General features: G+C 34.4%; 1 protein-coding gene across 1 annotated transcript; it reads right to left on the bottom strand.

The window, feature by feature from the left end:
• Nucleotides 1-9,597: 9,597 nt before the first annotated feature.
• LOC116123520 (pentatricopeptide repeat-containing protein At2g37230-like) lies at nucleotides 9,598-12,233 on the bottom strand. Its single transcript, XM_031409282.1, has one exon. It carries the CDS (start codon nucleotides 12,104-12,106, stop codon nucleotides 9,836-9,838), a length of 2,271 nt encoding a protein of 756 aa, XP_031265142.1. The 5' UTR covers nucleotides 12,107-12,233; the 3' UTR covers nucleotides 9,598-9,835.
• Nucleotides 12,234-25,365: the final 13,132 nt, after the last annotated feature.

Genomic DNA, 25,365 nt, shown 5'->3' with positions numbered 1-25,365 from the left:
GATATTTATGCCAAGAGAGAACGAGTGTCAGGGAGATATTTTATCTTTTAGGTTTACCAAAATATCCTCATTCTTTGGGAAATACATTTTTACATAATTCAAATAAACAAATTTAATTATTAGTTTTTAATAATTTAATTTACAACAAAGCTACGGACACCGAAAAACTTGCACCGAAATTTTATTCCGGCCTATGTGTAACACGCCTCTGATTTTTTTAACAATTTTTTTCTAGTGAACGGTCGTCCATCAAATTTGGACGGCCGTTCACTCACATGAACGCCCATCCATATTATATGGACGGGCCTCCATATACAAGGGACGGGCGTCCCCATTTAACGGACGCACATCCCTGATTAAAATATAATTAAACAAATTTGTTAAACATTAGGGACGGCCATCCATTACTTCTGGACGGGCGCCCACAAATAATGGACGCCCGTCCTTCACCCAAATATGAAAAAAAAAATTCTTTGGGGACCCCCGTCCACCAATTGTGGACGGTCGTCCCTTACTTTTGGACGGGCATCCGTAAGAAATGGACGCCCGTCCATTATTTTGCTTTTACAAATAAAAAAAAAACTCTTTGGACGGTCGTCCTTTCACTGTGGACGGGCGTCCGTAAGTAATGGACGCCCGTCCATTATTTTGCTTTTACAAATCTAAATAAAAACGATGGACGACTGTCCACAAATTGTGGACGACCGTCCTTTTATTGCGGATGGGCGTCCATAAGTAATGGACGTCCGTCCAAAAGTAATTCTTTTAAAAAAAAAAAATTTAAACACTGGACGGTCGTCCCTTCATTGTGGACAGGCGTCCATTACTTAAGGACGTCCGTCCTTTAATGTAATTAAAATTTAAAAAAAAATGTTTTTTCAATAAAAAATTTTTGTTTACATTAGCTTCTCCAATACGCTTCTCCAACAACAAGCGCTAAAATTCTTCGAGTGAAAGAAAACCAGCGCCAAAATTTGTCGTCCCCTTCTGCTTCATCGTTCCCGTATGTTCTTTGCCTCTGTGTTGCGTCTGCATTCCTCAGACATTTCTTCCTGCAACAAACGTTTTTTCCTCATTTTCCAGCTACCGTGTGAAGAACGAAAGCTATAAACTTTTCATCAAACCATAGCCATTTTTTACAGTGGAAAAGGAGATCCATTTTTTACAGTGGAAAGGGAGATTAGAAAGATTTGTCCAGGTTAATAACTGATTTTTATATAATTTACGCATTTATTTAGTTTTTTACAGTGGAAATTTTTATATAACTTATGCATTTATTTAGTTTTGAATTATATTTTGGATTGAATATATGTTACAATAGAAAAAAACTGATAGAGAAAATTTGTTGGTGATTGTTATGAATCAGATTTCATGAACGTGAACACTAGTATTAGATTTGCATTAAATAACAAAATATGGAAGAGTCCAGTTTGGCTCAGAATATGGAAGAGTCTAGTTTGCCTCAGAATATGGAAGCTCAGAATATGGAAGAGTCCAGTTTGCCTCATTTCAATGATGTTGAGGTAAATTGTGCTCGAAACCTACTTTTTCGTTAACATGATTTTAAATTTATTGTATCGTATTGTTTATTTTGATGTGTTGTATTAGTACATTCTAATTTTATGTATTATAAAACTATTAAATCAGGAAAAAGAACGTGATGAATTAGAAGATATGGGATGTGCAGAGGAAGAAGTAGAGCCTCATATTGGAATGGTGTTTGATTCAGTTGATAGTCTGGTGAAGTATTACAAACGGTATGGTAACAAAATAGGATTGAAGCAATGATATGTACGTCAAAGAAAGGTGAAGATGGAGAGATGAGATATGTGACAGTGGCATGTTCTTATTCTGGAAAGGAGAGATGTAAGTCCAGAAATACCTTGAAAAATAACTTGTTGCCAAAATAGATTGTAAGATTTGGATTAGTGAGTTTTGAAGGTGAATGCAAATAGGAAATTAAATCAGTTGTACTTGACATAACCATGATTTACAAGTCCGACAAAAAGAAGAATTTCAAGGTTAACCGAATGATACAACCTTACGTGAAAAGGCGACTTGAAGTTAATGATGTGGCTGGGATTAGACCGTGTAAAAATTTTCAATCATGTTCAGGTGGGGCAGGAGGTGTAGAGAATTTGACGTTTCTAGAAAAGATTGTAGGAACTACATTGAAAAAGTGAGAAAGTTACGACTTGGAGTTGGGAGAGCTTCCGCATACTTGAGTATTTAGGAAAATGCAAAAGGAGAATTCAAATTTCTGGGACATGATTGATGTAGTGAAGAGAGTCGATTACAGAATGTGTTATGGGTTGATGCTAGATGTAAGGTGCATATAAAGAATTCGGTGATGTATCACCTTCACACCAACATATCTGCGAACAAGTATGACATGCATTGCTGCTTTGTGGGGGTTGATATCATGGATATTCGACGTTGTTAGGTGTGGGTTAATTCTCATAAGAACACTGAGACATTTGTATGGCTATTTCGTTCTTGGCTTGAATGCATGGATGTCGCTCCTAATGGAATAATCACTGATCAAGATAAGGCCCTGCAAAATGCACATTGAGATTGTTTTCCCTGGTACAAGACATGGGTGATGTTTGTGGCATATAATGAAGAAACTGCTGAAAAGTTAAGGGGGTATAAGGAATATGAAACTATCAAGTTTAAGTTGCAAAATGTTGTGTATGATTCCTTTACGCGTGAAGAGTTCGAAGAGCGGTGGAACCAATTTGTTGATGTGCACAACCTTCACGAGAATGCATGGTTATGTGGATTGTACAAAGAAAGAGTACGATGGATGCCTGCATTTCTTAAAGATACTTTCTGGGCAGGTATGTCTACTACCCAACGTAGTGAAAGTATGCATGCATTTTTTTATGGGTATGTCAATTCCAAACCACTTTGAACAATTTGTGGAACAATATGTAATGCATTGCGAGATAAAGTGGAAAAGAAAGGGAGGCTGATTTTAGATCTTTCAAATCTTGGATACTATGCATAACTAATTACCCCATTGAGAAACAATTTCAAAGTGCATACACAAATGCAAAGTTTAAAGAGCTTCAAGATGAGATTACGAGGAAGATTTATTGTGAGGTATCTTTTCTGAAAAAATGTGATCATGTGGAGTTTCAGTTTGGGAAGATGTTTGGTTGGAGATAATAGTCACCGTGTTCCTCATGCAGTATACTTGGAGAAAGTTCGTGTGATATTTGTTGTACTTGTCATTTGTTTGAGTTCAGAAGGATTTAGCAAACATGTCATTATGGTGTTGATTAAAAAGGGTTTCACACGTTCCGAAAAAGTACATTTTACGGCGTTGAAGGAAAAATGTGAAAATGTCATATGAAAATTAAGGTTAGTTATAATAGGTGGAGCACAACATTGAAGGACAACGTTTTGATAAGTTGTTAATTTAATGCTGACAGTAACGGATCTGGCATCAAACAATGAGGAAGATTTAATATGATGACGGAGTTTATGATTGACAGAGGAAACGGTGGGAGCAAAAGGAAAGTGAGGGAGGGCTTGGTACAACAGTGAACATCCTTCCAGAACTGGTTGACTAGTCAAGATGGTGACTGTCCTCCTAAAGAGAGGAATACCCTATCATTAGTCCACAGGCAGCTCGCAGCAAAGGGGTCCTCCATGTAGAAGAAAGCAGTCGAGATTGAAGAAATTATACGTAGAGTTAAAAAGAAAAAATTACAAAAACAAAGAATTGGTATGACTTATACATATTTCAGTATTTTTTTGAAACATTATTTACTTATTGAAGTTTAGAAATAATCGACTTGTATTAATGTGTTATGATACTTTTTTTAGGAAAAGGATCATCGGTACAGCAACAAAAAGAGTAGTTTCTTCATATACTTCCGTGGCCGATGCGGAAACTCAAGTGTTGTCGATATGATGTTGTTACTACACAGGTATGTGTTATGTATCTTGTATAATTGTAATTGCCTTAAGTTTTCTATAACGTGTGCTAAATTGTAGTTGTAAACAATGATAGATGGCCACTGGTCCGGTTCCAAATTTGCAGGACAAAGTAATTTATATACTGGACAGGAGTTTGTAAAGATGAACATGTCTCGTCGGGAGCTGTTTGATATTTTTGCCAGGTTGAAGCATATGAATTGTATTTGGTAAATTTTTCATGCTTTGTTAATTTCTACCGAATGCAGTTGAGTTGTATGCTTATACAGTTGTTTTATTTTTGTATTTTCGTCATTGGTTGTGTAGGATAGTGAATTATGATAATGACGTTAATGAACTTATATGAATGTTTTCAGTATATATATCGTCACATTGCAGACTCCGGTTGTACATGGCATTTTGGATATGCATTTCTTTTGAGATTTGAATTTTTATGTCTTTGGGTATGTCTAGTATACAATATACATATACATTGAAAAGAGTGTGTGACATATGTATACAAAAGATAAATCCATTTAAAACAAAAAGACAGATTATTATAAACAAAAAATACAATCTTTATAACAACATGCTCAAATCAATCTATTTATAAACAAAAGGGAAAAATTCTTCATTATGGTGCAAGGGGGGGAGGTTGACTAGAGAATGAGGAGGTTGTTGAGAAGTTCTTCATCATGCTGAAAATCTTTGTCATGCGGTCTCCAATGATGTCAACTGTTTCTTTATTCTTGATGCAAACGTGTTGAAATCACTTTGCAATTGATCATATTGTTTGCATTGTGCTCAATACGTGAAAAAAAGCATCTCTTGAAACTTTCCATCCGCTCAAATCTGCTTTCTATTTCTGTAAAGTATGAGAAGCCATATTTTCTACATTCCAGATGGTCCAGGTTCAGTACTCGTTCTTCTCTTTTGTGCACATAGACTTGTCTTTCAGTAACTCCTTCTGGATACATGACACCTTCCTGAACCGTTGCATCTCCTCCATTCATCCTTAATCAGATACCATTGTCCTACATTCTTTTAATCAAACCCAATATTCAATGTCACATCCCCCAACACATTAGTGTAGAAACGTAATCTTATTTGTTGTTCATCAGGGGTGATCTCAATATTCAACTTCTCATATTAACGTAACAAGCATCCCCAATATTTCTCCTTTTTTACGGTGATCTCTCCCAACTTCTTAATCATAACTTTGCTGAATTAACTTGCCTCCCTGCTACTGCTGCTTCCATGAATAATAAATCCTTAACCGTCACATTTCCATTTGTCTCTTTCCTACCATTAAATGTGAAAGTCAAGTACTGTGAAATACTCTCATAGCAGGATCATAACATTGTAGATTTAAACCTATGTGGATGGTAAGTCCCTATCCCGAAAACATCAATCCAAACTTGTTTGGAATCTAGTTTCTAGATACGTTTTCCAAACCTTCACAATCAAATCCTATCCAGGTTGCTAAATCTTGTGATGTCACTACAAGGTTCTAATTCTTTAATCTAAAGAACATTGTATACGCCTGAAACTGATCACTGTCTATCTCTGCAACTTCCAAAATACCAAAAAAATATTATCAAGTGCCTATATCCATCATATCTCATACTGACCAAACGGTCTATTTCAAATGATTAATCCAACCATGATTTCATCACCTAAACCTAAAATTGTTAGAAATCCTAAATCCAAACTTCTTCCAAGGCAAATATTCTTTTCGACAGGTCCTGTATTGTTTTTTATGTCGCAAGTCTCGAAATTGAATTGCAAGATGAGGATGGCCTTCCTGAGGAATGGTTGTATTTTTTGCCCTCACCATTTTCTGCTTTGTTCTAAAAATGTATACATAAAAAAATCGTCATATAATCTGCAAAGATAGACCCAATTACTCTTAAACAATACACTTTGACATTAGAACTCAACTTATACAGCAAGAAAGGACATTTCCAAGAAGATTCTAAAGCACAAATGGCAAAAGGTCGAATTGTGAAGAAAATGAGCAGCATGGAGGCATTATCCAGCAGGTGGAGACTAGTAATAGAGCAAAGTAAATCTACAACAACTTCAAAAGACTGAATAAAATTTCTATACGAACTTGCATTAAAATGAAAATGAAAATTTCACACAAAAGAGGTATGCATATTCTTTTATGCAGTCAAGAATTCTTATCTAGCAATAGGTATTATGTAGATTTCTTCTATCCTATTCCGAAAAGAATAGGTAGATTTCTATAAAAAGAAGTGTTAGTATTGTTCACCTGATCAAGAATGTTTGAATTGATAAATATTGTATGGACATCATATTTGTAGAAATTTCGACAGTTCAATGATGAATGAATCTCAGTCCAGTTTTTATTTATTATGAAAATTGGTTCATTTCCCTCTAATTTTGTTGCCTCTTCTAACTCAGTAAAGTATGGTATTGTGGGCATATATATTCAGGATTAATAATTACAAAAAAAAAATTGGTATTGACATCAAGCTAGTTACCCCGATGAGCATTTACCTTTTACCATTTATACACCATCACTTAATAAACATAAAGCAGAATTCAGATCATCTAGTGATTTATAAGAAATAGCCATTAAACACAGCGAGACACAATAGTCTTTTAAAAGGTAATAATTCACTAATAATAAGTTGCATTGAAGCTTAATATATCTTATATGAAAATCCAACAGAAAGAACTTAAAATTTCGAGGTTAAACAAGCTAGCAATACCATAAAAAATAAGGAAGAGGTAGTAACTGCAAAGCATCAGTGGTTGGAAACTAGATCCGCAGTGAGAATATTTCTTAGGGAAAGATCTCACTCAGGTACCTCGGATAGCAAAAGTATGCACCTATGCTTCTGGGTTTCTCAAATAAGTAGGTGACATTAAAAGGAGGTGGTGATGATAACTAGCAACAAGTTGTCGCTTTTGAGTAAACTTGAGGCTCAGATTCAAGCCTTTCTCACGCCACATTTGAAAACAAATAAATCAATAAAAGAGCAAACAACAATCCAATAATCATCGCAAGTCTCAATCACGCCCATCTATTTCTGCATCACCAAAATTTTATACCATGAGAAATTCAGAAAAGTACTATACTGAGAGAAATCATACAAGAACTCTTCATTGCCATATGCAGCAATTAAAATGGATTGAGTTTAGACATTGTTAGTAGCCATGGTCCTAGGCTAATCATCAATTCATCACATTCGTTAGGAACCATGGTCTGGCTAATTATAATTTCAACAAAAGCTGTAACAATTTTAGTTGATGCTAAACTACTATTATGGTCAATGATAAACTAAAGCTCATCTGAATTCTTGACTGCATAAAAGAATATGCATACCTCTTTTGTGTTCTGTATTGTTCACATGATCAAGAATGTTTGAATTTGACAAAAACAATTTCAAGATTACATGCAGTGTAAATGCAGAGAATCAAATTCAGGCCTAACACATTCATCCAATGGCGTGCAATGTAAATACAGAGAATCAAATTCAGGCCTAAGACAATCATCAAAATAAACTACATTTCTCTTTATCAATGGCAAAACACTTCTATTTATCAATCACACAAACCAGTCCTACCAAATTGACTGGATTTCTCTTCATCAACTCAACTCCATTCAACACATTCATCCAACAAAAAAAAAAAAAAAAATGAAAAAGAAACTGTCTAATTACCGATGGCAGATGACGAAGACGAAGAACAAGCGCAGAATTGCGAATCCAGAAGATCAACAGCACGAAGACGAAGAACACCCTATAACGCAGATGGAAGACGAAAAAGATGGTAATGGCTGTCAGTTTTAGTTTTACAAACTTCCCCAAAATGTTTTAACCTAACGCGAGTTTTTTTTTTTTAATTTTAATTACATTAAAGGACGGGCTTCCTTAAGTAATGGACGGGCGTCCATTACGTATGGACGCCCGTCCACAATGAAGGGACGGCCGTCCACCATTTAGGGATGGCCGTCCAGTGTTTAAATTTTTTTTTTTTTTTAAGAATTACTTTTGGACGGGCGTCCATTACTTACGGACGCCCATCCACAATAAAAGGATGGCCGTCCATCGTTTTTATTTAGATTTGTAAAAGCAAAATAATGGACGGGCTTCCATTACTTACGGACGCCCGTCCACAGTGAAAGGATGGCCGTCCATAATTTTTGGACGGCCGTCCAAAGAGTTTTTTTTATTTGTAAAAGCAAAATAATGGACGGACGTCCATTTCTTACGGACGCCTGTCCAAAAGTAAGGGACGAGCGTCCCCAAAGATTTTTTTTTTTCATATTTGGGTGAAGGACGGGCGTCCATTATTTGTGGGTGCCCGTCCAGAATGGATGGACGATCGTCCCTAATGTTTAACAAATTAGTTTAATTGTATTTTAATCAGGGACAAACGTCCTTTAAATGGGGACGCCCATCCATATAATATGGACGGACGTCCATGTGAGTGAACGGTCGTCCAAATTTGATGAATGACCGTTCACTAGAAAAAAATTGTTAAAAAAATCAGAGGCGTGTTACACGTAGGCCGGTACACAATTTCGGTACAAGTTTTTCGGTGTCCGTAGCTTTGTTGTTTAATTTAGGGCATGGTAGATTATATGACCAATTTAATAATTACATTTTTCCAAAAGGTGTAGATTTTATTTAAAGTATAAATCTAGTCATAAAATCTAATAATTTACCAATTGTAACCTTAATAAAACAATAAATGTTAAATTATCAGTATAAAGCGTTAAACTATGCTAGACTCAAAAAGTTTATGATAAAATATTGATTTGAACGAACATTTTGCTTTATTAAAGAGTGGAGAAAAGACAAAAAGTGAAGAGGAAATTTGAATTTTATAAGGAATTTTTCTCACTTTAGATTCAGAATTCTCTATTTAGTGAAAATTTAAACAAAAAAAATTATGCATATTTCACAACGTTGAAAAAATGAGCTCGTAAACAAATGCCTTGATATATATATATTTTAAAAAAATATATATTAAATAGTAAATGATAATCAAATCTTTAATATGAATAATATTATAAAGATTTAAACTGAAATACGGAGGAGGGGTAAAAATGGTATTAAAAAAAGATGTTTATGAGGTCTAGCCCGCCGCTTAGGTTAAGGACTAGAGGAGGCAGCACAAACAGATGCAAGTTGCATAGAGTTTACAGATTTCGAGCCAGTCGACCTTTGGATGAAAAGGTTGTGAGATCGGGACCGTGCAATTTTGAAAGGTTGTTGGGGAAGGCACGTTGGGGCTAGCCACAAAGAAATAGAAACAACTGATAAGACGCCGCTTTAAGTTGGAGGAAGATGACAAATGTGTCAAGATATTTTGACTGACAAATGGATAAACCCTTGTGAACCAGGCATGGCCATGGCTTATTGGCTTCTCTTACTCCATTCTTGGCACATTAAGCCTCACTGTTCAATTGTAATTTCAACAAGGTTTGGGATTTCTTTCCATGTGGGAACAATTCAAACACGCTCAACTTGAGAATTTATGCAAATTACACCACCTAGAAGACACAAGACACCCCTGGAAGCCTGACTTGGCTTTAGGTTCACAATATTAACATTACAACAAGAAATTGATTTTAAAATCAAATCATCATCTCCAAAGCTGCAAATGGTATCAAAATATTTATATTAAAACGGGTGTAGAAGCTAGAACATAGAACTGGAATTTCAGGAATATGAAGCAAAACTTTCATGTCGTATAATAAGACAATTAATGCGGTGTTACACCTTTCAAATTCAGAACAAATGAAATTGTATTTTCCACAAGTTATTCTGCTCAAGATGGAGCTCTCCGAATCATTCTCAAACTAAAAATTTGAAGCAAAAGTTCTCTACTTAAAAAACTACACTAAGAGTAGAAAGGGGGATAAAAGGCAAAACTAGCTGGGAACTGCAGATTGTTTCTTCCCCTTCTTGCTCCCATGGGCTGTCTCTCCTCCCCTTATCATTCTAGAGAGTATATCTGCTTGCTTTGTGTTCCCTTCCTGATTAAGGCTAGCAATCAAATCCTCACAGCTCTTCCAATCAGTGGCTCCTCCTTTCGCCAGTATTTTACACAATAAAGAATATGCATTGAGAGTCTTCCCTGCTGCTAAGAGAGCATCCAACACCTTCTCATAGCTTGAAAAATCTACAATGCAGTCTCTCTCCAAACAAAAATCCAACAACTTCAGAGCAGCGATGGTCTTCCCTTTCTCAGACAGAACAGATAAAAGACTATCAAAATTGGGTGCACAACCACTGTGCATCAGTAGATCAATGCGTCCAAGGGCTTCCTCAACATGACCTCTCATGAGAAGAGCTTCCAAGACCTTGGCGACCAAATCCATGTTCTCCTTCACACCCTTCTCTACCATGCTCTTCATGACTCGGCTTGCAGTTTGAACCCTCCCATCTTCAAACAGACTCTCCATGACAGATCTGAATAGTGATGAAGCCGGAAGATGCCCATCTTCAATCATACTATCCAAAGCTGTTTTAGCATCAGCTGGTTCACCTTTCCTCAGGTAGCTCTCAATGAGCAACTTGTAAGCATCTGCATCTCTAGGCACCTCTCTCCTACGCATGATCTTAAAAATTTCAAAAGCAGAATCTGGATTCCCTTCTTTGGAATGCCCACATATCAAATTATTAAAGGCAATGGGATCCAAGGCACCTGTTTTCATCAACTGCCTGAAAAAAATTTCAGCTTTTCCTGTCTGTCCATTGTGGCACAAATGCTGAATCATCGGATTATAAGCGCTGGCCTCCACATGCACAGAATTTTGTGGCCTCAAGATGATTTCCTTCTCAACTAGCTTATCCAACAACTTAATTGCCTGATCAAACATCTCAGCTTTGCAGAAGTTCTCAATTAAGACACCATAATGTCCAGCCTCTGTTGGAATGCTCAAACGTATCATTGCCTTAAGCACATTTGCTGCCGCATCCAAGTCCCCAGATGCACATTGACTAGTCAACAGCTTCAAAAAGATCGAATTATCCTTTGGAGCAATATATCTCTCCACCATCTCCTTCAACATATTCTGTGCTTCAGCCAATTTCCCTGCATCACACAAACCTGGCAACAAAACTGTATATGTCACAGCATTAGGCTTAATATCAAACGACTTCATTTCCTCAAACAATCTCAATGCATCATCAGCTCGCTCAACTGCAACATACCCCTTTATCATAGTAGTATAACTAATAACCGTAGGCACAGTATCTTTCCCTTTCATCTCCACAAACAACTTTTCTGCCTCGTCCATCTTCTTAAACCGATTATACCCATTAATCATTGTATTGTAAGTAACCACATCCGGCGAAATCCCTCTACTCCTCATATCCTCATAAAACCTTATGGCAGTCTCAAGTCTCAAACTCAAAAAGAACCCCCACAGCATAATATTATAAGTATGCCTAGTCGGCTCTATTCCTTCACCCAGCATCTTATTAAAATACCTTTTCGCCATCATATATCGGCCACGCCTCAAGATTACTTTAAACAAAACATCATAAGATTTAACAGTCCTCTCCAAGCCTAGTTCCTTCATTTTGTCAAAAATTTTAACAGACTCTTGAACAATCCCCTTTTTACCATAACTATCAATCAACTTTACAAACATATCTTCGTCCCATTCAACGCCTTTCTTCGGCATATCCAACAATATACACCTGGCATGATTCAACTTTGAAGCTCGCCCTAAAATTTCAATAATTTTCAAATGGGTTTCGCGGTCATGGTTAAACAACCCGGCCCGCTCAACCCACCTGAAGAACTGGAGCGCATGCTCCGAGTTCTTCGCACGATGAAGAACATTATAAACAAGATTGTGATCGAATTCGGGTACTAAAGTCCGGATCGAGTTCTGCAACCGGGTCGTCCAGGCCCGGTTCGCCATCATTCTACAAATTATATCCTCTATTTTTTCTGAGTTTCGTTGCCTACCTCTTGGGATTCTCTGAAATGGGGTCTGCTCCATTTTCGTTTCTTTTCGTGGTTGAACTGGATCCGAGTTCGGAGGTGGATTTTCTGGGGTTTGGCCATCGGTGGAGCAAAAGAAACGAGGGAAATGGAGAGAATATGAGCTTCTGATTCTGAGTGCGTTGGGATAAAAATACACCCTAAGTTTTAGCTTTAAGGGTTTAGAGATGAAGATGGGTGCCATTGATGCGAAGTTATTAAAAGGGGAATTTGAAATGGATTTTGATTGATTGGATTTTTTTTGTTTGGAATTATGATTTACATTCAAAGAGTAGGAGACAGTGTGCGAGTGATAGTTGCAGAAGTAGGGTTTATGCAGTTAATTCGGTTTGGGTCCAAAAACCTCAGTTCTGCTTCGTTCTGTTGAACTTGAATTTTTACTGGGCCGACTGAACCCGAAGACCATGGTTGAGCCCTAGCCCAACTCAAACCTAAGCCCAAACTCTAACGGTCCTGACCTATGTGAGTTAAGATTCATATCAAACAATAACTACACAGAACATGTGATTTAGGGGGTGTTTGTTTGAGCTTATGAAAATTAGTTTATAAATAACAAGTGCTAGCTTATAAGCATTTGGAATTTTAAGCAATTACGTGTTTGGTTAAAGTACTTATAAGTGACTGATAAGTAGTTGAAGTGTTTGGTAAAATGTGGCTTATAAGTATATTTTATTATAAAATGACTAAAAATGGTACTACATTAAATAAGGGTATGCTATAGAATTTTAAAATTAAATAAGGATAATGTGGTAATATACTTAGTCAAACTAACTTATAAGCAAAAAAAAATAAGTTGGGGTTTTTTTTGCTTATAAGCTCAACTTGTAAGCTTAAAAAAGTTATAAACAAACAGATCAGCTTAATTTTAGAGCTTATAAACTAGTTTAACCAGCTTATAAGCTTAGGCAAACACCCTCTTAGCCTCCAATTATTTTTGTCTTTAGCCCCCATCTCTCAAGTTTCAAGTAGATTATCATTGTAATAGAAGAAATTTACCTTCCATATTTTCACTTCAAGGCTTTATATACAATTATAAAAAAAAAAAAAAAAAGTAATTTAAATAAATGAGAATTAATAATAAAGTCTGAGACTAAATCAATCAAATATTATTATCATAAAATTATGGATTAATTTGTTTATAGGATCAAAACCTCAAAGCTCTTACAATCAAATATTTACTTTTAAATCCATCTTGACAGAGGAAAAAAATTTGTTTCATTCCTATTAAAAACAAAACACTTGATATCAAAAATTCTCATTGAGAAAATTTTGTGATACCCAAACCTGAACGAGTAATGCTACATTTACACCACTCTTTTACACCATTTTTATTACATCATGATATGGCATATGTCATAACCATACAAATTTTTAATTATTTTTAATTTTTAATATTATAATAAAATTTATGTGATTGTAGCATATATCACATCATGATGTAATAAAAATGGTGTAAAATAGTAGTCGAAATGTAGCATTATTCAACCTCAACACTTGACGATTATAAAGCTCATTGGATTTTCTACAGTACAACAATTTAGAGTTTCTATTATCATTGTCAAGATTATAAGTTGTTACATATTTTCTTATGGTATTGCTGATTATTTTATACACTCTTTTTCATTCATCTTAACTGCTTCAATCGAATCTTATTTCAATAATAATAATGGATAATACTTGAAATTGCTAAGGTGTAACTATTTCTGGGTGATTGAGTGATTCGATAAAGACTCTTAAATGTATTACTCAAAAGGTTTTGAGTTCGAGTCCCTCTTCGATTATTAATCATTAGAACTTTTACCCAATCGATATTTTTAAAGTCTTAAAGAATTAATTGAGCTGCGTGTAAACTGTCTCGAATACCCCAATCACTAAAAAAAAAAAAAAAAAATGATGTTATTAGATTTTGGTTAAATGCTATATGTAACCTTTCAGAGTACCAAGTGTTAAGTCAATAAGTTCCATGCTATAAGTTTTATCTCTAGGTTGTGAAAACGTTAATGAACACAGCTACCTAAGCCTACGGTATCGGGTGCAGTGTAGGTCAACCACAATACAAAAATTTCAACTCACCCCTTTCGAATACTGTGTTTTTGTCACAACATTTGCTTATGTTTGAATCACAGAATCAATTATTATTTTGCAATTGATGAAAAAAAGTACAATCCTGAGCCTGACGTGATGAACATATCCAAAACCCAGTATTTTACAGCGTAAAGCTTCATGTTGAACAACTTCATTACAGACTACAAAATTGTTCAAGTCCTCATTCCATTCAGGGGAATTCTCTCCCTGCAAACTATTTTACATGGCTTTCTTTTGTTATAGACATAAAGTCAACTCAAAGGATAATATATAGTTAGGATTCCGTATGAATTGTTTTTCTAACTAGGATAGAATTAGTCTAATTTATTCTTGTGTTATATTCAAGTTAGCTGTTTTGTCCAAAGGTCAACCAGAAGCTCAACACATTTTTATAAAATAATTCCCATTAAAATACTTACAAATTCAAGATTAACTGACATTTGTTGTAGCATCAGATGTTGATTAATTATGCAAAAGTTAGTGATTAATTTAAGCACACAGATTGATGAAGATGAAAGAGAAGACGGTCAACCATTATCCAGATACTGTAACAAGTATAGATGGCCCCTTTAATCGTCCCCCACTAACTTCAGTCTAAAGTCAACATCTGGCTGCATATAAATTTAACATATGTTTCGATGGTTAAAAATATAAGTCAACTTTCATCAATTATCTCTTTATTTTACTTCATTAATTCGGAAGCTCTTGACTCCAAACTTTCTGCAACTTTTGTCCATTGTTGCATCATCATTTACCTTCTCCTTCAAAAACAAGAGAATGCTGGCAGCACCAGAGTTTTCTAAATTATCCGAGGTGTCCCCCATTTTTGTGCATCAAACAGCTGACAACAACCATGAACACATTTTTTTAAAGAGATTTATTATACAAGCATTAATAGTAGTTGGGCTGGCATCTTCAATGCACAAGAAACTGATATCAGTTACGTTATTATATATGTTGAAAATAATGTCATCAAACACTGAAAAAATGAATAATCAACTATGAGATAGTTTATTATTCTGATATTGAAAATTAATATTAATGTCAATAAAGATATGTTGACTTGTGTACTATAGAATCTCAGGAATCAAATACTGATGGAAGAACTTCATTTTAATAATTTTTACGACTTAGAGATATAGTTTAGGGAGTAATACTACACATACATCATTTTCATACAACATTTCTCATACAACATTATGTGGCAAGATATGATTGGTTAATTTAAAGTTAAAATTAAACTTTCACCAAATCACATCTTGCTACATAATGTTGTATAAGAAATGTTGTATGGGAATGATATATGTGTAGTATTATTCATAGTTTAGAAGCTCATCTAACCTGTAATGTCATCTGCAGAGAGATTAGTCTCAACGGTATGGTTATGTCAGGATTCAACTGTCTCAAATTCTAGCTGTTTTCATTTGTCTCATAGTCTTTCATATTTGTCAATTTTATGAACTTGATAACCTAATCAAACAACTAGTAAAAAAAATCCATTGCTGAGTTGATCACAAGCAACTCAAAAAAACACTACATAATTGGTGTATCATAATAAATTACAGAATAGAACTAAGAAATGAAATGGGAATTGGTTGATGTTTCTCTATATTCATTCGGTAAAAGAAAAATACACATATATACACAAAAGAGAGAATACAATCTTTGCTAATTACAAGCCTATTATAACGTGATCCTATATCAAAGAGATATTTCCTAAAGTAAAAAAAGTCAACAAATAAATGAAATAAATACATATAATCTTGTGATAATGTAGAAGATTTGTAATACTCCCCCTCAAGTTGGAGAGTAAATATCATGAAGTCCCAACTTGTTACGTAACGTCACAAATTGGTCCTTTCCTAAAGCTTTTGTAAACATGTCCGCCAATTGTAAGCGTGTGGGCATGTACGAATTAAGGACTAATCATTCCGGCTTGTAGTTTCTCTCGAACAATGTGGCAGTCTATCTCAATGTGCTTTGTATGTTCATGGAAAACGGGATTTGCTGCGATATATAAGGCTGCCTGGTTGTCACAAAATAAAGGTATAGGAGTTGGTTGTGCAACCTTTAAATCTTGCAATATGTAATGTAACCATGGCAACTCCAAACATGTGTTCGCCATGGCTCGGTATTCTGCTTCTGCAAATGATCTAGAGACATTGGCTTGTTTCTTGGATTTCCATGAGATGAGAGAATCAATATCCTGTAACTGATCTTCTTGTGGCACAACACCCTCCCCAATCTGAATCGCAAAATGTCTTAAGAGTAAGACTGTTTGTAGAAGAAAATAGTAAACCTTGACCAGGATTACCCTTGATGTATCTGAGAATCCGTAAAGTTGCATCCCAATGTGGCTTTCTGGGTTCATGCATGAATTGACTCAATGTGCGAACAGAGTATACTATGTCAGGCCTTGTCACAGTAAGATAAATCAATCTACCAACCAACCTTCTATACTTAGTTGGATCACTTAATAAAACCCCATCTGTAGGAGTAAGCTTCAAAATTTGCTCCATCGGAAACTTGTCTGGATGTGCACCAAGAAGTCCTGAATCTTGTAAAATCTCTACTGCATATTTCCTTTGAGACATGAAAATTCCCTTTTTTGATCGAGAAAATTCAATGCTTATAAAATATTTTAAGTCACCGAGATCTTTCATGCAAAAGTGTTTGAAGAGAATCTTCTTGAGATGTTCCATTTCTTGAAGATCATTGTCTGTAAGGAGTATATCATGAACATAGATAAGGACTACAGTAAAAGAAGTACCTCTATCTTTGGTGAAAAGGGAATAATTAGCTTTTGACTGTTGATAACCAACTTTCTGAATGGCAGAGGAAAAGGTAGAAAACCAGTTTCTTGATGCTTGTTTGAGACCATAGAGGGATTTATTAAGCCGACATCCGAGGTTCTCCCCCTGTCAGCGAAGACCAGGTGGAGGTTCCATGTATACTACCTCTTGTAAATCACCATGAAGAAAAGCATTTTGGACATCTAATTCATGAATGAACCAGTGACGTGCGGAAGCAACAACAAGAAGGCAACGGAGTGTAGTGAGCTTGGCTGTGGGAGAGAAGGTTTCATGGTAATCAATATCTTCAACTTGAGTATATCCCTTAGCAACAAGGTGAGCTTTGTGACGCTCAATAGTGCCATCAGATCGATATTTAATTTTGTAAACCCACTTGCAGCCAATGGGTTTATGACCAGCCAATAGAGGAACCATACTCCAGGTGTTATTCTATTCTAATGCTATTAATTAAGCTTTCATTGCATTTTTCCAATGTGGATCAAGGATAGCTTGAGCATAAGAATGAGGTTCGATATAACCTGTAATGTTAGCTAGAAAGGTACAGTGGGCAGAAGATAAACGAGAATATGAAAGAAAATGAGAAAGAGGATATCGAGTGCCTAATGCTGAACTTGGTGTCAAGGTTGAATGATTGGCTTGTGCAGACAAAATGTAGTCTTTGTGCCATGTCGGATTGACGTATAGGGGGATTAGGGGAAGCTGGTGAGTCTGTATGTGACGGAGGAGAAAGGTTAGGCGTATTGGAAGAAGAGGCTGTTTTTGGTGAAGTTTCAGTCAACCAAGATTGTAGATGCTCAGAATCTATCCCTTGAGTTTCGTTGTTTTCTGTTAAGGGAATATGAGCATGACGAGGACTTGGCAGTTGATCATGAAGAGATGATGAATGGAAAGGTGAAGTGTCTAGGTTATAATCATAAGGGAAAAGCAAGCTGTTTATGGCATCATGCGAAAAAAATTGGTAAAACAAAACCAGAATCAAGTTGAGAAGAAACCGAAGGAAATGTGGTTTCGCAAAATTTGACATCTCGACTAACAAAATTTTTTTGTGTCTCCAAATCATAAAGTTTGTAACCCTTTTGACCGGTGGGGTACCTAATAAAAATGCATTGTTTAGAACATGGTTCAAATTTATGAATGGGCTGAACAATAGTTGCATAACATAAACAACCAAAAACTTTCAAATGATTGAGTGATGGTGGACGATTGTACAAAAGTTCGAAAGATGATTTGTTGGATAGCAATGGTGTAGGGAGTCGATTAATGAGATGTACAACTGTCAATATGCATTCACCCCAAAAAATAAGAGGAAGTTGAGATTGAAAAAGTAAAGCACGCGCAATAGTTAGAATATGACGATGCTTTCGTTCAACTACTGCATTTTGTTGTGGAGTATAGACACAAGTACGCTGATAATCTATACCATGTAATTAAAAATAATTTCGCATGGATAGAAATTCAGAGCCATTGTCTACCTGGATGGCTTTAACGGAAGCATGAAATTGAGTATGAACAAAGGTAAAGAAGGATTGTAAAATAGTTTGAGTTTCTGATTTAAATTGCATGAGAAATACCCATGTGCACCTTGTAAAATCGTCCACAATAGTGAGAAAGAAACATGCCCCTGAATGTGTAGGAATTTTGTGAGGACCTCAAATATCACAATGCAATAACTCAAATGGAGCATGAGTTGATATAAAACTAGAAGGAAATGGTAATCTAGTTTGTTTAGCCATAGGACAAACATTACAATTATTATCAAAGGAAACTTTATTATTGGGAGACAATAACGATGATACTAATTTTAGTCGAGATGGAGACGGATGTCCAAGACGCATGTGCCATAGGTTGGAAGGTTGAGAAACTTGATGAGAGGTAGGTGTCCTTCGCAATGGAGACATATAATAAAGACTACCATGTTGTTTACCCGAGCCAATCATCTTCCCCGTAGCAAAGTCCTGCAAGACACAGAAAGTGGGAAAAAGAATGGCACAACAATTTAGGGTAGTGGTGATTTTATTAACAGACATCAAATTTAAATGAAAGGATGGGACACACAAAACTTTATTTAACGTGATATTAGAGTTAAATGGTATAGTTCCTGTAGACGTAATAGAGGCTGAAGATCCAGTAGATAATTTTACAATTGGTGTTGGTGATATGTCTGTGTGGGTGAAAAGAGTGGAATCTATGGTAATATGGTCTGTTGCTCCGCTATCCAATATCCAAGGCTCAGCGAAAATAGAATTAATAGCATTAGAAGAAGAAAACAGACCTACAGCATTTGCATATGCGTTGTAATTACCGGTGGTGTGATTGGGTGTCATCTGAGACAAAGCACAAGCAAGTTGTTGCAATTGATCAGCAGTAAATCCATGTGTTGCGTTCAGTGAGTTATTATCTTCAAAATTTACTCCACGCATAGATCGCAAAGACTTTGTTGCATTGGCAGCATGAAAAGGATGGGATCCATGTTGTTGTTGAGATTGATTGTTTCGATTCCTTGGAGTTGCTGAGTTGTTGGAATTCCAAGTGCCATTTTTTAATTTGCACCTATCTTCAGTGTGACCTCTCTTATCGCAAAATTTACAATAAAATTTCAGAGTGCAACAGTTGTCAATTGTATGGCCATCTCTATTGTAATGCTCACAATGTTTGTCTTTGGGCTTACAAGAATAATTGCTCTGGCAGCTTTGAGTTGCTACTACAATGGAAAACTTCTCTCTACTTTCTGATGTCATTTGTCGCTGTGTTTCTTCTTGAATAACAAGGGAGTGTGCTTGACGCACATTGGGCAGCGGCGACATCATGAGGATGTTGCTACGAACAGTGCTACAGGCGTCGTTGAGACCCATGAGAAATTGCATCATTTGATCTTCTTCTCTTTGCTCAATATGTGCTTTAAATTGATCACAATGAGGGATGGTTCGATATGAGTCTAGCTCATCCCATAAGCCTTTAAGCTTTGTGTAATATGAGGATACAGACATGTTACCTTGTGAGAGTGATGCTAATGATTTCTGAAGCTGATAGATGGCTGGTGCATTTTTTTGTGAAAACTGATCTTTGAAATCTTCCCATACTTGATAAGCTGTCTTCGCATGAATGACCCCTTTGGCTAAATCTGGTTCTACTGAGTGAGTGAGCCATGATAAAATCATGCTATTGCACTGATTCCAAAGAGCAAACTCAGTTGGCTGTTTTTTCTTTGATGGAGGCTTGACAGAACCATTGATGAAACCAATTTTGTTCTTGGCTGTTAGGGCATGGATCATGGATTTACTCCATGATTGATAGTTGGTGCCATTCAATTTTGTTGGGACAAGCATGAGGCTAGGATGATCTGAATGGTGAACAAAGAATGGATTTGATGGGTCCATATTTGAATGGTTGTTGCTGGAGTTTGAGTGTTTGTAATGGGACTGATCTTCTTTGGACATTGGAATTGTTGTTGCTGGAGTTTAAGCGTTGTTGGAGTTTGAGTATTTGGAATGGAAATTGTGTTTGAAAAAAAGAACTTTAAAGAAAAACTTGCTCTGATACCATAATAAATTACAGAACAAAACTAAGAAATGAAATGAGAATTGGTTGATGTTTCTCTATATTCCTTCGGTAAAAGAAAAATACACATATATACACAAAAGAGAGAATAAAATCTTTGCTAATTACAAGCATATTATAACGTGATCCTATATCAAAGAGATATTTCATAAAGTAAAAAAGTCAACAAATAAATGAAATAAATACATATAATCTTATGATAATGCAGAAGATTCGTAATCTATTAGGACTAACTTTTTCCAAGTTTTATGAACTGTAGGAAGAAGAGTCAAGATTTCCCAGATTTAGACTCTTAAATTGTGTTGAATTCATGTGAAACTTGCTAATATAATCCGCAAAAATATAGGCTCTAATTCACTTCTTGTAATACCACATACTGCCTCCAAGAGAAATGAACTCAACCCTTATGAATAAATTGGTAGAAATACAGTAAAATTCCAGATTTTGACTGGCAGCAGCAATATATTATCATTTTAAACTGGCATATAGGTAAAAGCCAAAAACAAGAGCATCTTCAAATCATATGGGCTTAATCAACTAAAGTTGACATCAAATTTGCCCAAGAAATAGTAAGAAGTGTCAGCTTTTGGCCCCAAGTATCCTGCAAACATATCATTTATTATTTGTTAAAGACACATTTACAAGGTTAAAATATCAGTCTAATCCTAATTATGAAATGAAATCATCTGATAATGCTCCTCAAAATTTTATAATAATTTGATTATTTAGCTAGGTGTAAGTACAACGCTCTTGAATTAAACAACTGAATCCTATAAAAAGTTGCACATGTAAAATGAGAATGCATCCATTACTATTCATAATGATAAGGGTTATTATGATTTGGAGGACACTAAACTAGAAGAAAGATTACGCAAATTTCATTTATTGATACAAATTATTTATTTTGCTTTAATTTTTTAAAATAAGACGCCATCATTTTTAATTCTCAACATATGTTTAATTAAAAATGATTAATAAAAATAAAATAAACGCGCTACAGAAACTGCCAAGCCAGAGGTTTGGTTGCACAATCCACGTGACCGACGTGGAGCCCATGATGAATGCGTAATTACAATTTTAGTCTCCTTTAGTGACAGTCACTTTTATCACAGACGTTATCTTGTTTGTTTGTTGGTTAATTGATCTAACTGGTTCCGTACACTGAGTGACATAACGTGCATGTTGATTATTGACACGTGGCATGTATCAAATTATCAAATAATTTTTTATTAAATTATTATAATAAAGCTTACTTCTAATAAGTGATTCTGTACTCTTTTAATATTCTAAATAATAGAAAATAATACGATTCCTTTATGATTTATATAATTTTTTAATAATAAAATTAATTTTATGTCAAAGACTCAAAGGTATCATGCTCCATGATTGCCATTAATATTTGTTTTTTAGTTAAGCATCAAAATAAACTATATTTTTTATTGTCTAAATCATGTGATTGGTTTACAATAATATAGACATAGCATTATTTGATTAAAAATTTAATTTTAGGGAAAACACAAATAAATCAAAGTAGTTTTTCATTTCTAAATCAAGATAATTGTTATTTTAATTAAATGGATCTAAAAAGTTGAATTAAAGAGAAGAGATGAATCTAGTATTGGTTTTACATATAATTAGACCCATCATGTGTAATTAAAACAAAATAAATTAATACTAATATTATGTAAAAAAAAAAATCTCAATTAATACATGATTATAATTAAAACACCAAACTTAACTAATTTTTTTATTTTTTATTTTTGATGACTGAAATGTTCGGATCAGCTTGCATTCATAATATTTTAAAACAAATTATAAATATAATAAATAACTAAAGGTTAATGAAAGAATAAAACTTTTTTTACCACAGGCTTAACCAATCTTTGCTTGAGGATTCTAAAAAAGTCCGTAAATTTTGATGAATTTACGTGGGCAAAAGGGATTAGCCAGAATTCAATGATTTTAGAAGATCAAAAACATTAATATTATTTATTCCAACTAATTATAAGATGCAATGAACCGAAATGTGCAGAATTTATAGTAATTAAAATTAAATTAAATTACAAAAACCCAAAAATATCAATCTAGTAAACAAAAATAGACAAACTAGATTCTGGGTAACTTAGTGATCTGGACCATGTTGTGGATTCGGGGATTTGTCTGCCTTAACTGTAATATTAACTGCCAAAGGGAAAGAAGAATGATAGATTAGTAATTTCGAAACATGATTAATAATTACAATAAGAATAATAAGTAAAGTGATAAGGCTTGTAATATCCAAGTTCATTGAACATGAACGTGTCCTGCTACTTAAAAGTTGAATTTGCCCCCATTTGTTGCTTCGATTGATGCATATTTAAATTAATCATTTAATTAATTGTTAACATATAAGTATACAAAGATAGAGTTGCAGAAAGGTGTAGTTTGATGCATTGAATTGCCGACCACTAGATGAAGCATGTGGGTAGAGGGACGTTTTGCATAAAATTAATTAAATTGAGCTTTATTAATTCTTTTGATTGGGGCATCAATCACATGTTAGTAAGGAGTTGATGCATGGATCTATTGCCATGCTTAATTAAAGCCTTAACCCCTCTTGAAATTTTCAAATCAGGTTTTAATTGTTTAGTGAAGTAATTTTTTTTATTTTTAATGCAAATAGTTCTACCCTTCAAATCTATATGATTTTTGGGTGAAAACACATGTATTTAGAATACTGCATATGTTAAATATCGGATTCAACCAAATAGGAATTGTTCACTTTGGGTCCAAACTTGTACGGGTAAATTGGATTTCAAGCTCATCCACTAGGGGAATATATGAGATTTGACAAACTCCTTACCTTATAGACCTCATGTCCTTGTGGGATTGTCACACCCATTTGATTGGATAATGAACATACTCTAATAATTAACAATTATCAAATGATGTGAGGTTGTTCCACCTGTCCCATTGGGTAACAAACCCATACCAATTGTTAAAAGATGCACTCGTCTTATCGGGTTGGAAGCTCGTTTCAATACCAATTAACAAATTCTGAGTTCAACCAACTATAAATTTTTTGCTTTGAGCCCAAACCAGCAAGGGTTTGCATTTGGGTTTCACAAAAACCATATGTTACCCAAATGTATTTACTTAGTTAAGGGAACTAACTTTTATGTAATGAATCTCATACTCAATATGGAATATGACGGAGTGACAATCGAACTTTACAAAAATTATTTTAGAATAAAAGCAAAATAATTTATTTTATTCATATAAGTATCCCCCTAATTAATGAAATACCTTGTAGCAAATTTGATTCCCACATCTAAAGGATAAGGATTGATGCAGGAATTTCCTTTATTGGGGTACATATCCTCTAAATTTTGATCTACCTCTCAACGTTGAAGGTTAATCCCAGTGGTCACACGCTTGGGGGCCACTGTTATAACGAGGTACAATTTCAGTACTCGAAATCTCAAGTGTGGTGGTCTATTCTTATTTAATGCAAAAACAAAACTGGCTTCTATTCTATCATAAACGTAAACCCCCTTGGCTCTTTCGGTGAAGGTTTCCCCGATTTATTTATTTATTTATTTTTTAACTGAGATATTTGAGTCAGTTTATGCATATTTTAACTATTTTTCGAGATCTATTGAATATCCTACAAACTTAATATTTTAAATAAGTTACAAATATAATAAATGATTCTAAAATAATTTGAACCCCATAAATCAATAAAGGAAACCAACCTTATTGACTATTAGATGAATTTCTCAAATTTCTGGGCTCGAGTTGGTTTCATTGAATAAAAAGTTATTTAATTTCTTGTAATAGAATTAGTTATAATTAATTAAAGGGTAGTCAACTCATGTACCATGTAATGTAAGTCAATAAACATATTAACTGCTCTTTCTAGGAAACCTTTATCCATCTCCAGGTTTTGGTTAATTAGGTTCTATGATCTGTTAATCACATTTAATGAATACATGTGAAATGTTGTTTTTATCCCCCAATTGTATATTTCTCTTTAAGGTCTATTACAATGAAGGAGGCTATATCCCACTAGTTTAACTTCAACCCGAGACGGGTAAATGCAATTATCTCTTTCTTCATAATTTAAATCTAAATTTGTTTGCTTTTTTTGTAAGTCAAACAATTACACATCAGCTACCTTGTCTAGTTCAACCCTTTTTATAGGATTGACATGAAAAATATGAAAGCATGTACGTTACCCGTTTTCACTACTTTAAATTGACGGATTAAGACTCAATTTCAATTCACACACACTTATAACAAGATTGGCTTCAGATAAGATTTATCTACCGTCAAACATTAATTAAGATACATATAAATTAGTTTGAATATTCTTAGTCATAAAAAAAAAAAATACTATATTTATAACCCAATCTCACAAACTCTGTCTGACAAGCCTTAAACGACACTTTCGATATTTTGCTGAAATTCATTAAAAGAATCGAAAATTACTGTATAAAGGTTATGATTGAGAGTTTGTGAGTTTGAGTTGTGAATAAATCTTTATTGTTCTGAGCATACATGAAACATAATATCTTTTTTAATGAAAATTATTCACCAATATTAACCTTGTTAATTAATTTTTTAGTTAAATAAAAAATGATGTCCAAATTAAAGAAAAAGAAATGTGATTGTTGAATTTTCCACAAAAAAAATTAAAATTAAGATTGAAATTTCTCTGCTACCAAGAAACAAACAAACAAATAAACAAACATCATTGACCTTGACTAAAGTCGAGTTACAATTCAGATTTTCATCATTGCCAGACTTTTACTGTAATTAATTACTGTCATAAAGAATATTTAATGTTATTGAAATACCTTTTAATCTAATTATTAGTAGAATAATTCTGATATCTTGATATTAATCTTATATGATAAATCTAAAAGTATATAAATAAAACCCAGTGAAAATTAATGTATGATCATCCCAATGAAAGAATTAATGAATTACTGTTAAATATTTTTCT

This window comes from Pistacia vera, unplaced genomic scaffold (genome assembly GCF_008641045.1).
Source record: "Pistacia vera cultivar Batoury unplaced genomic scaffold, PisVer_v2 Contig103, whole genome shotgun sequence".
In the NCBI taxonomy this organism is placed as follows: Eukaryota; Viridiplantae; Streptophyta; class Magnoliopsida; order Sapindales; family Anacardiaceae; genus Pistacia; species Pistacia vera.
The sequence above is the reverse complement of the archived record's forward strand: the minus strand, read 5'-3'. Positions and strand labels throughout refer to the sequence as shown.